This window comes from Heteronotia binoei, chromosome 5 (assembly GCF_032191835.1).
Source record: "Heteronotia binoei isolate CCM8104 ecotype False Entrance Well chromosome 5, APGP_CSIRO_Hbin_v1, whole genome shotgun sequence".
In the NCBI taxonomy this organism is placed as follows: domain Eukaryota; kingdom Metazoa; phylum Chordata; class Lepidosauria; order Squamata; family Gekkonidae; genus Heteronotia; species Heteronotia binoei.
In genome coordinates, this window is record NC_083227.1 from 5,152,006 (window position 1) to 5,164,543 (window position 12,538).

At 46.3% G+C, this 12,538-nt stretch overlaps 1 protein-coding gene across 1 annotated transcript in view; it reads right to left on the reverse strand.

Moving 5' to 3' along the window:
* Positions 1–5,936: 5,936 nt before the first annotated feature.
* The window catches only part of LOC132571577 (oocyte zinc finger protein XlCOF6-like), a 34,984-nt gene continuing 28,382 nt past the window's right edge, over positions 5,937–12,538 (reverse strand). The window contains exons 6-8 of the mRNA XM_060238376.1: positions 8,934–9,580; positions 7,359–8,720; positions 5,937–5,953 (exon numbers count right to left, since the gene is read on the reverse strand). Coding sequence (XP_060094359.1) covers positions 5,937–5,953; positions 7,359–8,720; positions 8,934–9,580 — 2,026 coding nt within the window. The remainder of the gene's footprint in view (positions 5,954–7,358; positions 8,721–8,933; positions 9,581–12,538) is intronic.

Genomic DNA, 12,538 nt, shown 5'->3' on the forward strand with positions numbered 1-12,538 from the left:
TATTTGGTCACACACTCATTAGCATATTAGGCCACACCCTCTGGGATAATCAAGTGCAAACTGAACGGTGACAGTAACTTTTCCAGGCCCTGCAGCAATTCTGGCTGGCCAGCCAGGCCCCAGGGAGGCTGCCGCACAGAACATCTGGGCTCTATGATCCCTGCCTGGCCCTGGGGAGGCTGCTGCATTCCATGGCTGGCCCCACGATCCTCGCTGGCCGGCCAGGCCCCGGGGAGGCTGCCACATGGCTTGGCTTGGTCCAACAATCCCCGAGGGCCATACCAAGTGACCTCGAGGGCCGTATATGGCCCTCGGGATGGAGGTTCCCCACCCCTGGTTTAACCTATTGTATCAGCAAAGCAAAGCCTTCCCCATTGCATAGAAGCATTTTGTATCTGACCTCTCCAAGGGGTCTTCTGAGAGCTGTCTTCAGGAATGAGGTGGAGGAGTCAAGACCTTCCTAAACTCCTGACTCTACTAGCCTTTCTCTCCTCTTTTTATACACCCTTCTGAGGTATCTGAAGCGGCCCCGTGGCGCAGAGTGCTAAAGCAGCACAACAGACACTCTGGGAGGCGGGTGGGGCTGAGAGAGCTCTGACAGAAGCTGCCCTTTGAAGGACAACCTCTGCCAGAGCTATGGCTGACCCAAGGCCATTCCAGCAGCTGCAAGTGGAAGAGAGGGGAATCAAACCCAGTTCTCCTCTTTTTATACACCCCTCTGAGGTATCTAAAGCGGCCCCGTGGCGCAGAGTGGTAAAGCAGCAGTACTGTGGTCTGAATTCTTTGCTCATGACCTGAGTTCGATCCCGGCGGAAGCTGGATTCAGGTAGCCGCCCCAAGGTTGACTCAGCCTTCCATCCTTCCGAGGTGGGTAAAATGAGTAACCAGCTTGCTGGGGGGAAAGTGTAAAAGAATGGGGAAGGCAATGGCAAACCACCCTGTAAAAAGTCTGCCATGAAAACGTGAAAGCAACGTCACCCCAGAGTCGGAAATGGCTGGTGATTGCACAAGGGACCTTTCCTTCCTGAGGTATCTGACAACTTAATTGAACCAATCAAAAACAAAAGGGTCGTCTTTGGCTGGAAAGTCCCCATTACCAACATATCCGGAAATTGTCCTCAGTTATCAAGGACCTTCCACGTCAGAGACGGTTCCTTTCTGCCAGATGTCATCCTAATCCAGACAATTTCAGATTTCCCCGCTCTCTTGGCTTCTCTTCAGATCGTCACAGGACTTCAATTTTATATTAAAGAATCCATTTTGAATATGACCACCTTGGACTCATTCTAAGTCCAGAATACGTCTTCTTCCACTTATCTATCATGACCACACTTCCACCAGAACAGGTAGACTGAGTTCACACCACTGGAATGATTAAGACTTTTTCTAAGACTTGAACAGTTAGTGTGTAATAAGAAAACATTTATGAATATAATGTGTCATATGAAGAAGAAATTGGATTTATATCCCACCCTCCACTCTTAGAGCAGCTCACAATCTCCTTTATCTCCCTCCCCCACAACAGACACTCTGGGAGGTGGGTGGGGGCTGAGAGAGCTCTGACAGAAGCTGCCCTTTGAAGGACAACCTCTGCCAGAGCTATGCCTGACCCAAGGCCATTCCATCAGCTGCAAGTGGAAGAGAGGAGAATCAAACCCGGTTCTCCCAGATAAGAGAGCTATGGCTGACCCAAGGCCATTCCAGCAGCTGCAAGTGGAAGAGAAGGGAATCAAACCCGGTTCTCCCAGATAAGAGTCCGCACACTTAACCACTACACCAAACTGGCTCTCTGAATGTGTGCTTGTGTTCCTACTAATACCTAAGAATCTATCATTAAGATTCCCTCTCAAATTCCCATCCTTTGTATTGCTCAGATAGTACAGCAACATCTCAAGTCACCTTTTAGTCACTTCAGATCAATTAATAGTTTTCTAAAACACTCTGTAATTCCCTCTTTCAATAATCAGTATCCATGTTGAATGAATGAATGAACTTTATTACAGTCATAGACCAATATAAAAACTATAACACATCATATAAAACCCTCCTAAAATACCTAAGATAGTATAAAATACCCTCCTAAAAAAACATAAAATACAATTATGATTCGAACCAAGTGGGCAGCCATGTTGGTCTGAAGCAGTTGAACAAAGCAGGAGTCAAGTTGAACCTTAAAGACCAGCCCATTTTTATTTAGAACGTCAGCTTTCGTGTGCTCTTAAGCACACTTCCTCAGACGAGGGATCCAGCACAGCGAGCAAAGCCATGCAGAGCTGAGCTCCTGCTACTCAGATCAAAGGTTTGCTCAACTTGTTCATTTGACTATTCTGCCATTGTACCATTTTACATTCCAAACCACTGCCGACCAGAGAATTTTACTTCACTGTCATTGGCTCTTAAATCTGTACCCTGTTGCATTCTGGGCCACTGCCTACCAGCTCTGTGTGGCTCCTCAGCTGTGTCTGGCTTTGCTCACAGTGCTGGGTTCCTCGTCTGCTGAAGCGTGCTTAAGAGCACACGAAAGCTGACGTTCGAAATAAAAAGGGGTTGGTCTTCAAGGTGCCACTTGACTCCTGCTTTGTTCCTACAACAATTCTATACGAGTAATATGCAGATATATGGCTGATTTCTGTATAAATCTTTATGGGAAAGACTGTGTCCTGTACCTTTAACACAGTTTCAAGCACTCTCTAGTTTCCCCCTCCTCTCTCTCAGCTGTTATTCTAACATATTGCTGGATCACTGGCCTTTCCAGATTTCTCTTGCTATGTTTAACACGAGGGTTTAAAATCAGTGTCATTTTCTTCCCGAACCTTTTCCCAAACAGCAACATTATTGGCGTATAAAATCGGAAATTTAAAAAGCATACTTTCTTCAAAACTCAAGCCATTCCCCCCCCCCCCTCATCTCCATAAGAGAGATTTCTGCGGAACATCTCTTGGCTCAAACATCGATATTTGGACACCACGGGTCAGTTTGACTCTTGGTGGATCAAGACTCCAGTTCCCCGCTGAGTCTGCCGACTGAGTTTATGTTTAACAGAAGACGTGCTTTTTCTGCAACGCAAGTCAGTCAATTCTGATCACAGTTCATCCAGTTGTTTGAACATATGAACATATGAAGCTGCCTTATACTGAATCAGAGCCTTGGTCCATCAAAGTCAGTATTGTCTTCTCAGACTGGCAGCGGCTCTCCAGGGTCTCAAGCGGAGGTTTTTCACACCTATTTGCCTGGACCCTTTTTTGGAGATGCCGGGGATTGAACCTGGGACCTTCTGCTTCCCAAGCAGATGCTCTACCACTGAGCCACCATCCCTCCCCAATTTGGGTTGAAAATTCAGGTCCGCATATAAATATGTATTTCACAGATATCTTGAGGGCTAACTGACTTTATAGGGAGCCCTGTGGCACAGAGTGGTAAAGCTGCAGTACTGCAGTCCAAGCTCTGCTCATGACCTGAGTTTGATCCCGGTGGAAGCTGGGTTGAGGTAGAAGATGATATTGGATTTATATCCCGCCCTCCACTCCAAAGAGTCTCAGAGAGGCTCACAATCTCCTCTACCTTCCTCCCCCACAACAGACACCCTGTGAGGGGGTTGGGGCTGAGAGGTCTCTCACAGAAGCTGCCCTTTCAAGGACAGAGGCTCAGAGCAGCCTACAATCTCCTTTACCTTCCTCCCCCACAACAGACACCCTGTGAGGGGGGTGGGGCTGAGAGGCCTCTCACAGCAGCTGCCCTTTCAAGGACAGAGGCTCAGAGCGGCCTACAATCTCCTTTCCCTTCCTCCCCCACAACAGACACCCTGTGAGGGGGGTGGGGCTGAGAGGGCTCTCACAGCAGCTGCCCTTTCAAGGACAACCTCTGCCAGAGCTATGGCTGACCAAGGCCATTCCAGCAGCTGCAAGTGGAGGAGTGGGGAATCAAATTCAGTTCTCCCAGATAAGAGTCCACACACTTAACCACTGCACAAAACTGGCCCTCCAGGTTGACTCAGCCTTCCATCCTTCTGAGGTTGGTCAAATGAGTCCCCACCTTGCTGGGGGGAAAGCGTAGAGGACTGGGGAAGGCAATGGCAAACCACCCGTCAGACAGGTGGGGCTGAGAGCTCTCAGAGAACTGCTGTTGAGCAGAGCAGCTCTGAAAGAACTTGTGAATGACCCAAGGTCACACCAGCAGCCGCACATGAAAGAGTGGAGAATCAAACCCAGTTCTCCCGGATTAGAGACTGCGCACTGAACCATCAAACCAACCTGGGTCTCAAAAGAGCTGACAAAGCACAGAAAACACAAAAGTCTAATTTTCTTGATACAAACAAATATCATTAGTGCGCTGTGACTCTTCCTTAGCTGAGTTTTGTTTTGTCCGATTCATGAAGAAACATTTAGGGGCGAAAACTGCTTGGAAGGGGGGAGATGTGCTATCCCTTTAACAGGGTTATCACAGGATATTCATCTCTTCAGATACCCCTTTCCACATGCCAAGTTTCTGCAAAGGAGGCAGCCAGCCTGGAATGGCCTGTCAGTAACCCAAATGCACATCCCTCTCCAAAATAAAATAGGGAGACGGGACTGAGAATATTCTCTGTTTGAGCTATAAAGGCCCAATATCAGTGGAGGAATTTGAGGAGTGGGGGGGGCTCTGAGGAGGAAGAGGTGGAGACGGAGTCTTGGCCCAGGGTTTAGCCCAGATCATTTCCTGCTCGTGCAAAGGGAGGTGGTGTTACTTCCGAGCAGGGGGAGGGAATCCGACTTCTCCTTCCTGATCTGCTCTGTGAGATAATCTGGGGGTGGGGGTGGGGAGGAAAAGTAGGATTGGGGAATTTGTTCCCCACAAGGTTGTTTTGCCAACTCCATGGATATTGGTCCATTTCCACAATATTGGATGTTGTGGGGAAGAAGAGGTTATCTGGCATCCTAAACAAGGCTAATCTCACCCCGCACTGGCGGCCCAATCTCTACATTCTATCCTGTGGCCTTATAGGATAGAATGGAGTCTATTTTACCTTATGGAGCCAGTTTGGTGTATTGGTGAAGTGTGCGGACTCTTATCTGGGAGAACCGGGTTTGATTCCCCACTCCTCCACTTGCAGCTGCTGGAGTGGCCTTGGGTCAGCCATAGCTCTCTTATCTGGGAGAACAGGGTTTGATTCCCCACTCCTCCACTTGCAGCTGCTCGAATGGCCTTGGGTCAGCCACAGCTCTCTTATCTGGGAGAACCGGGTTTGATTCCCCACTCCTCCGCTTGCACCTGCTGGAATGGCCTTGGGTCAGCCATAACTCTCTTATCTGGGAGAACCGGGTTTGATTTCCCATTCCTCCACTTACAGCTGCTCGAATGGCCTTGGGTCAGCCATAACTCTCTTATCTGGGAGAACCGGGTTTGATTTCCCATTCCTCCACTTACAGCTGCTGGAATGGCCTTGGGTCAGCCATAGCTCTCTTATCTGGGAGAACCGGGTTTGATTCCCCACTCCTCCACTTGCAGCTGCTGGAATGGCCTTGGGTCAGCCATAGCTGTGGCAGAGGTTGTCCTTGATAGAGCAGCTGCTGTGAGAGCCCTCTCAGTCCCACCCACCTCACAGGGTGTCTGTTATGGGGGAAGAAGATATAGGAGATTGTAAGCCGCTCTGAGTCTCTGATTCAGAGATAAGGGCGGGGTATAAATCTGCAATTCTTCTTCTTCTAAATTGCCTAGTGGCGAAAGGGGAGTCTGACCCCTTAGATCCCTTATTTACCTTTCTTCTTTCAGCATGCATTTGGCTTCAAAGTGGTGAAACCCCAAAAAACTCACAGCAGGCTGGACTAGGGAGGGATTAGGGTTGAGAAACACCGCTCCAAAACTGCTTCTCAGATAAAAATGTTTGCGAATTTAGGGTGCCCACACTATATTTACACCAGCAGCAGAGAGGCTGTACATGTCTGTTACACTCAAATTGTCTATTCCTTCACAGGATCTGAAAATGGCAGAATTAGACTGATAGATAACCTGAAGTAGTGAGTTTCACAGAGGAGGGGAACCAGAAAAAGCGCCCTCCCTCCTAGGTGTAACTATGATCTCAGTCTTTTTAACCCAACAACATCAGGTCCTTGAAGAACCTAATCAGAACCAGCTATAAGAAAGTTTCACACTATTATGGATTCTCTGAGGAATACGAAAGTCAGATTTGTGCCTCAGGCTCTTCCCACACACTGAGCACTGATGAGGTTCCTCCCTTGGATGGATTCTTCGATTCGAAAAGAGAGATGAGCTGATTTTCTGACCTGGAGATACCACTGTCCATCTTTCTATTCTTCACTGTGGGATTGTTTAGGGATTTTCGGCACGACTAATGCTCTCCCAGTTTGAGCACTTACAACATTTCTTTCTGATTAAGATAAGGTTTCTTCTGTAGATTTGGGCCTTTTACAGGAGTTGGTATGTTTTCAATATTTGTGGTTATCTTTTAGGTGTGAGTTGGAAACGACTGGTGCTTGCACAGGGGACTACCTTTACCTTTTTTTTTTCCTTAGGTGTGAGATAGGGGGAAAGCTCTTTTTATGGGTTAAGTAGTTACACAGATCCTCCTTATGTGGGTTCCTCAGCGTAGTAGAAGAATGCTGCTCTGACTGAATTTCTTTCAGTGCTCCAAACAGTGTGTCTTCCCTGTGTGGGGTTCTCAGTTGTCATCAAAGAGTGCTTCTGCAACAAAAGCTCTTTCCACAGTCTGAGAATTCAAAAGGTTTCTCTCCCCTATGTGAATTCATATATACTTTTGAAAACTGTAACACTAACTGAATCTCTTTTCACAATCTCAGCACTGTGACATTTTCTCCCCATGTGCGCTTTCTCTGATGCAGTTGAAAAGTGCTAATCTAACTGAATCCTTTCCCACACTCTGGGCATTCAAAAGCTTTCTCCCATTTGGATTTTCCGATGCATTAGTCCAGGGGTGGCCAACAGTAGCTCTCCAGATGTTTTTTTGCCTACAACTCCCATCAGCCCCAGCCATTGGCCATGCTGGCTAGGGCTGATGGGAATTGTAGGCAAAAAACATCTGGAGAGCTACCATTGGCCACCCCTGCTTAGTCTGTCCTCGCTTCTTCTGGGGCCTATACCATTGCCGGCTCCCCTGACTCTTACTGGACCCTCCGGGATGACAACAGTCACTGTGATAATGGAGGCTGATGGGCCAATAGCTCATCAGCAAGTTGAATGCGGGGTACTGGTCTCATTTTCTGGGATACTGCTCCTCTGTCATGAAAGCCTCCATTGGGCTGTTCATGAGTCCGGGTGTGGCAAGTCAGGACCAGACATTGAGAATTCAAAAGGTTTCTCCCCTGTGTGGCTTCTATGATGCTTTTGAAGACTGCCACTCGTACTGAATTTATTCCCACGCTCTGAGCACACAAAAGATTTATCTCTTGTGTGGGTTCGCTGGTGATATTGAAGATGGCCACTCCGACTGAATCGCTTTCCACATTCTGAGCATTTAAAAGGTTTCTCCCCTGTGTGGGTTCTACGATGCATTTGAAGACTGCCACTCTGGCTGAATCTCTTTCCACACTCTGAGCATTCAAAAGGTTTTTCCCCTGTGTGGGTTTTATGATGGTTTTGAAGACTGCCACTCTGAGTGAATCTCTTTCCACACTCTGAGCATTCAAAAGGTTTCTCCCCTGTGTGGGTACTCTGATGACGTTGAAGATGGCTACTCATACTGAATCTCTTTCCACACTCTGTGCATTCAAAAGGTTTTTCCCCTGTATGGGTTCTATGATGTAGTTGAAGATTACCACTTGTACTGAATCTCTTTCCACATTCTGAGCATTCAAAAGGTTTCTCCCCTGTGTGGGTTCTCTGATGATGGAGAAGATTGCCTCTCACACTAAATCTTTTTCCACACTCTGAGCATTCAAAAGGTTTCTCCCCTGTGTGGGTTCTGTGATGATGTAGAAGATTGCCTCTCTCACTAAATCTCTTTCCACACTCTGAACATTCAAAAGGTTTCTCCCCTGTGTGGGTTCTATGATGCTGTAGAAGATTGCCTCTCACACTAAATCTCTTTCCACACACTGTACATTCAAAAGGCTTCTCTCCTATGTGGGTTCTCTGATGATATTGAAGTGTGCCACTCTGACTGAATCTCTTTCCACACTCTGAGCATTCAAATGGTTTCTCCCCTGTGTGGTTTCTCTGATGATGTCGAAGATCACCACTCCAACTGAATCTCTTTCCACACTCTGAACATTCAAAAGGTTTCTCTCCGGTGTGAGTTCTCTGATGCTTTTGAAGACTGCCCCTGAAATTGAATCTCTTTTCACACTCTGAGCATTCAAAAGGTTTCTCTCCAGTGTGGGTTCTCTGATGCTTTTGAAGACTGCCCCTGAAACTGAAGCTCTTTCCACACTCTGAGCATTCAAAAGGTTTCTCCCCTGTGTGGGTTTTATGATGATTTTGAAGACTGCCCCTGAAACTGAATTTCTTTCCACACTCTGAGCATTCAAAAGGTTTCTCCCCTGTGTGGGTTTTATGATGGTTTTGAAGACTGGCACTCTGACTGAATCTCTTTCCACACTCTGAGCATTCAAAAGGTTTCTCCCCTGTGTGGGTTCTTTGGTGCTGCTGAAGATTGCAACTTTTATTGAATCTCTTTCCACACTCTGAGCATTCAAAAGATTTCTCCCCTCGGTGGGTTCTCTGATGACGCTGAAGAGTGCCTCTCTCACTAAATCTCAATCCACACTCTGAGCATTCAACAGTTTTCTCCCCTATGTGGATTCTTTGATGGCGTTTAAGATATTTTCTTTCACTGAATCTCTTTCTACATTCTGAGCATTCAAAAGGTTTCTCCCCTGTGTGGGTTCTATGATGCATTTGAAGATTGCCATAAAACATGAATCTCTTTCCACACTCAGAGCATTCAAAAGGTTTCTCCCTTGTGTGGGTTCTCTGATGACGTTGAAGATTGCCATGGTAACTGAATCTCTTTCCACATTCTGAGCATTCAAACGGTTTCTCCCCGGTGTGGGTCCTTTGATGCAGTTGAAGATTGTCACTCCGACTAAATCTCTTTCCACACTCTGAGCATTCAAAAGGTTTCTCCCCTGTGTGGGTTCGTTGATGCTTTTGAAGATGGCCACTCAAATGAAATCTCTTTCCACACTCTGAACATTCAAAAGGTTTCTTCCCTATGTGGGTTCTCTGATGATCTTGAAGATAGCCACTTGAACTGAATCTTTTTCCACACTCTGTACATTCAAAAGGTTTCTCTCCTGTGTGGGTTCTGTGATGACGTTGAAGATAGCCACTTGAACTGAATCCCTTTCTACACTCTGAACATTCAAAAGGTTTCTCCGCTGTGTGGGTTTTATGATGGTTTTGAAGACTGCTCCTGAAACTGAATCTCTTTCCACACTCTGAGCATTCAAAAGGTTTCTCCCCTGTGTGGGTTTTATGATGGTTTTGAAGACTGCTCTTGAAACTGAATCTTTTTCCACACTCAGAGCATTCAAAAGGTTTCTCCCCTGTGTGGGTTCTGTGATGACGTTGAAGATAGCCACTTGAACTGAATTTCTTTCCACACTGTGAACATTCAAAATGTTTCTCCCCTGTGTGCGTTCTGTGATGATACTGAAGATGGTCACTCCGACGGAATCTCTTTCCACACTCTAAGCACACAAAATGTTTCTCCCCTGTGTGGGTTCTCTGATGACATTGAAGATTGCCATTCCGACTAAATCTCTTTCCACACTCTGAGCATTCAAAAGGTTTCTCCCCGGTGTGGGTTCTTTGATGCTTTTGTAGATTGCCACTCAAACGAAATCTCTTTCCACACTCTGAACATTCAAAGGGTTTCTCCCCTGCGTGAGTTTTCTGATGATGCTGAAGATGGCCACTCTCACTAAATCTCTTTCCACACTCTGAGGATTCAAAAGGTTTCTCCTCTGTGTGGGTTCCCTGATGATTTTGGAGACTGCAACTCTTACTGAATCTCTTTCCATGCTCTGGGTAGTTAAATGTTTTCTCCTCTGTGTGGGTTTTTTGGTGTAACTGAAGAATTCTATTCTGACTGAATTTATTTCTCATCTCTGAGTATTCAGGTTTTTCCTCTCTGTGTATTATTTGGTGTACAAGGAGCTGTGATCTGTCTCTTAAATATTTTCCAGACTGAATGGATTTCCTTGCCTTCATTATCGTGTGCTTTGGAAGATGTACATTCTGCTTTCTTCCATCATGCTTCTCAACCATACCACCATCTTGCTTTATCTTAGGTCTGTCTCGATTCCTAACATTTTTGTTCAAGTCTTCATTTGTAACTCTATCTGGCATTTCTTGATCAAGTTCCTTAGCCTCCTCATTCCTCTGATCATCCTCTGCTGGAATAAAGAGAGAGAAACTGTTAGCACTTGGGAAGGCTGGTAAGATGTAACTACATCTATGTGACTACAAGAAGAAAGGTCTAGCAGCACTTTGGCCTCATCCATTTTGGCTGATCTTAACTAAACATCCAACTTTCCCCAAGAATATCAAGTATTTCAGGATATTTCCGTCACCCATAGGGGTGAGGGAAATATCGCCTCAGCTGAACTCTTGCCCAGAAGGACTTTTAGAGCCTCCAGATTTCAAGCTCCCAGAAGGCCTCTCCCTCCTTACCTATCAGCCTGTAGGATTGTACCAAACCAAATGTTGCTCAGAAGGGAATCAGGAATCTCCTTTGGTTATTCCTGGCCTGTTCCCTTGACATAACAGTGAAGGATACTCACTCTCAGCTAGCTCATTCAGGAAGGAAATATGCTCTTGGGATGCTCTAGAATAGGGGTGGGGAATGTCTGGCCCGAGGGTCATTTACGGCCCTAGAGATCACTTGGTCTGGCCCTCTAGGATTTGCTGGGCCGAGCTGAGCTATGTGACAACCTCCCTGGGCCTGGCTTCCCATCCAGGATTGCTGCAGGGCCTGGAAATACACTGTCACAGTTCAAGTAAGTTTCCTCCTCATTTCTTTCCCTTTGTTTCTATTTCTGCTCCCCATTTCTTTGTTTCCCTTAATTCCCCTTTCTTTTAATTTCTTCCCTCATTTCTTTATTCCCCTTTCTTCCTCCCTTTCTTTAATTTACTTTATTACCCTTTCTTTCCCCATTTCATTATTTCCTTTCCTTTTCATTTCTTTATTTTCCGTTCTTCCAATTTCTTCCCCCCATTTCTTTATTTTCCTTTCCCCCCATTTCTTCTCCCCTTTATTTTCCTTAATTCTTTTCTTCCCTCATTTATTTCCCTTTCTTTCTCCCATTTAATTTCCCTTTACTCCCTTTTCTTCCCCCCATTTCTCCATTTATTCCCCCTTTCCCCCATTTCATTGCCCTTTATTTCCCTTTCTTCTCCCCATTTCTTTTATTTCCATTTGTTTCCCGCATTTATTTTCCTTTCTTCCCATTTCTTTATTTCTGTTTATTTCCTTTCTTCCCCCATTTCTTTATTTCCCTTTCTCCCCTCTTCCTTCCTTCCTTCCTTCCTTCCTTCCTTCCTCCCTTCCTCTCTCTTTCTCTGTGTGGTGTCTGAGTGGTAAGCATTGTGAAGGACTGTTGCTGGGGTATATGGGTGCTTTTAAAGGTCTGTTGGCTGCGGTTTCCACATAAAGGGAGGGAGGAATGGCAGGGGTGGGGGACAGGAGCCAGCTACCACTAGTACAATTTGCACTTGATTATCCCAGCTGGTATGGTCTAATATTCTAATGAGTGTGTGATCTCATGTAAATTATAATTGTATTTTAATTCTGAATTTTATTGTTAGAATTGTTATGCTGTGAGCCACCCTGAGCCCACTTTGGTGGAGTAGGGCAGGATATAAATCAAATAAAATGAAATGAAATGTAGGTTGATGATTGTCTGGGAAGGAGAGAGGGTCACCAACTCCAGGTTGGGAAATTCTTGGAGAGTGGATGGGTAGAGCCAGGGTTTGAGGAAGAATGCAATAGACTCCACCTCCAGGGAGAGCCAGTTTGGTGTAGTCGTTAAGTGTGCGGACTCTTATCTGGGAGAACCAGGTTTGATTCCCCACTCCTCCACTTGCAGCTAATGGAATAGGTCACCCATAGCTCTCTTATCAGGGAGAACCAGGTTTGATTCCCCGCTCCTCCCCTTGCAGCTGCTGGAATGCGCTTGGGTCAGCCATAGCTCTCTTATCTGGGAGAACCAGGTTTGATTCCCCCCTCCTCCACTTGCTCCTGCTGGAATGCCCTTGGGTTAGCCAGGGCTCTCTTATCTGGGAGAACTGGGTTTGATTCCCCACTCTTCCACTTGTTCCTGCTGGAATGCCCTTGGGTTAGCCATAGCCCTCTTATTTGGGAGAACCGGGTTTGATTCCCCACTCCTCCACTTGCAGCTACTGGAATGGCCTTGGGTCAGCCATACCTCTCTTATCTGGGAGAACTGGGTTTGATTCCCCACTCCTCCACTTACAGTTGCTGGAATGGCCTTGGGTAAGCCATAGCTCTCTTATCTAGGAGAGCCGGGTTTGATTCCCCACTCCTCCACTTGTAGCTGCTGGAATGGCCTTGGGTTGCCCA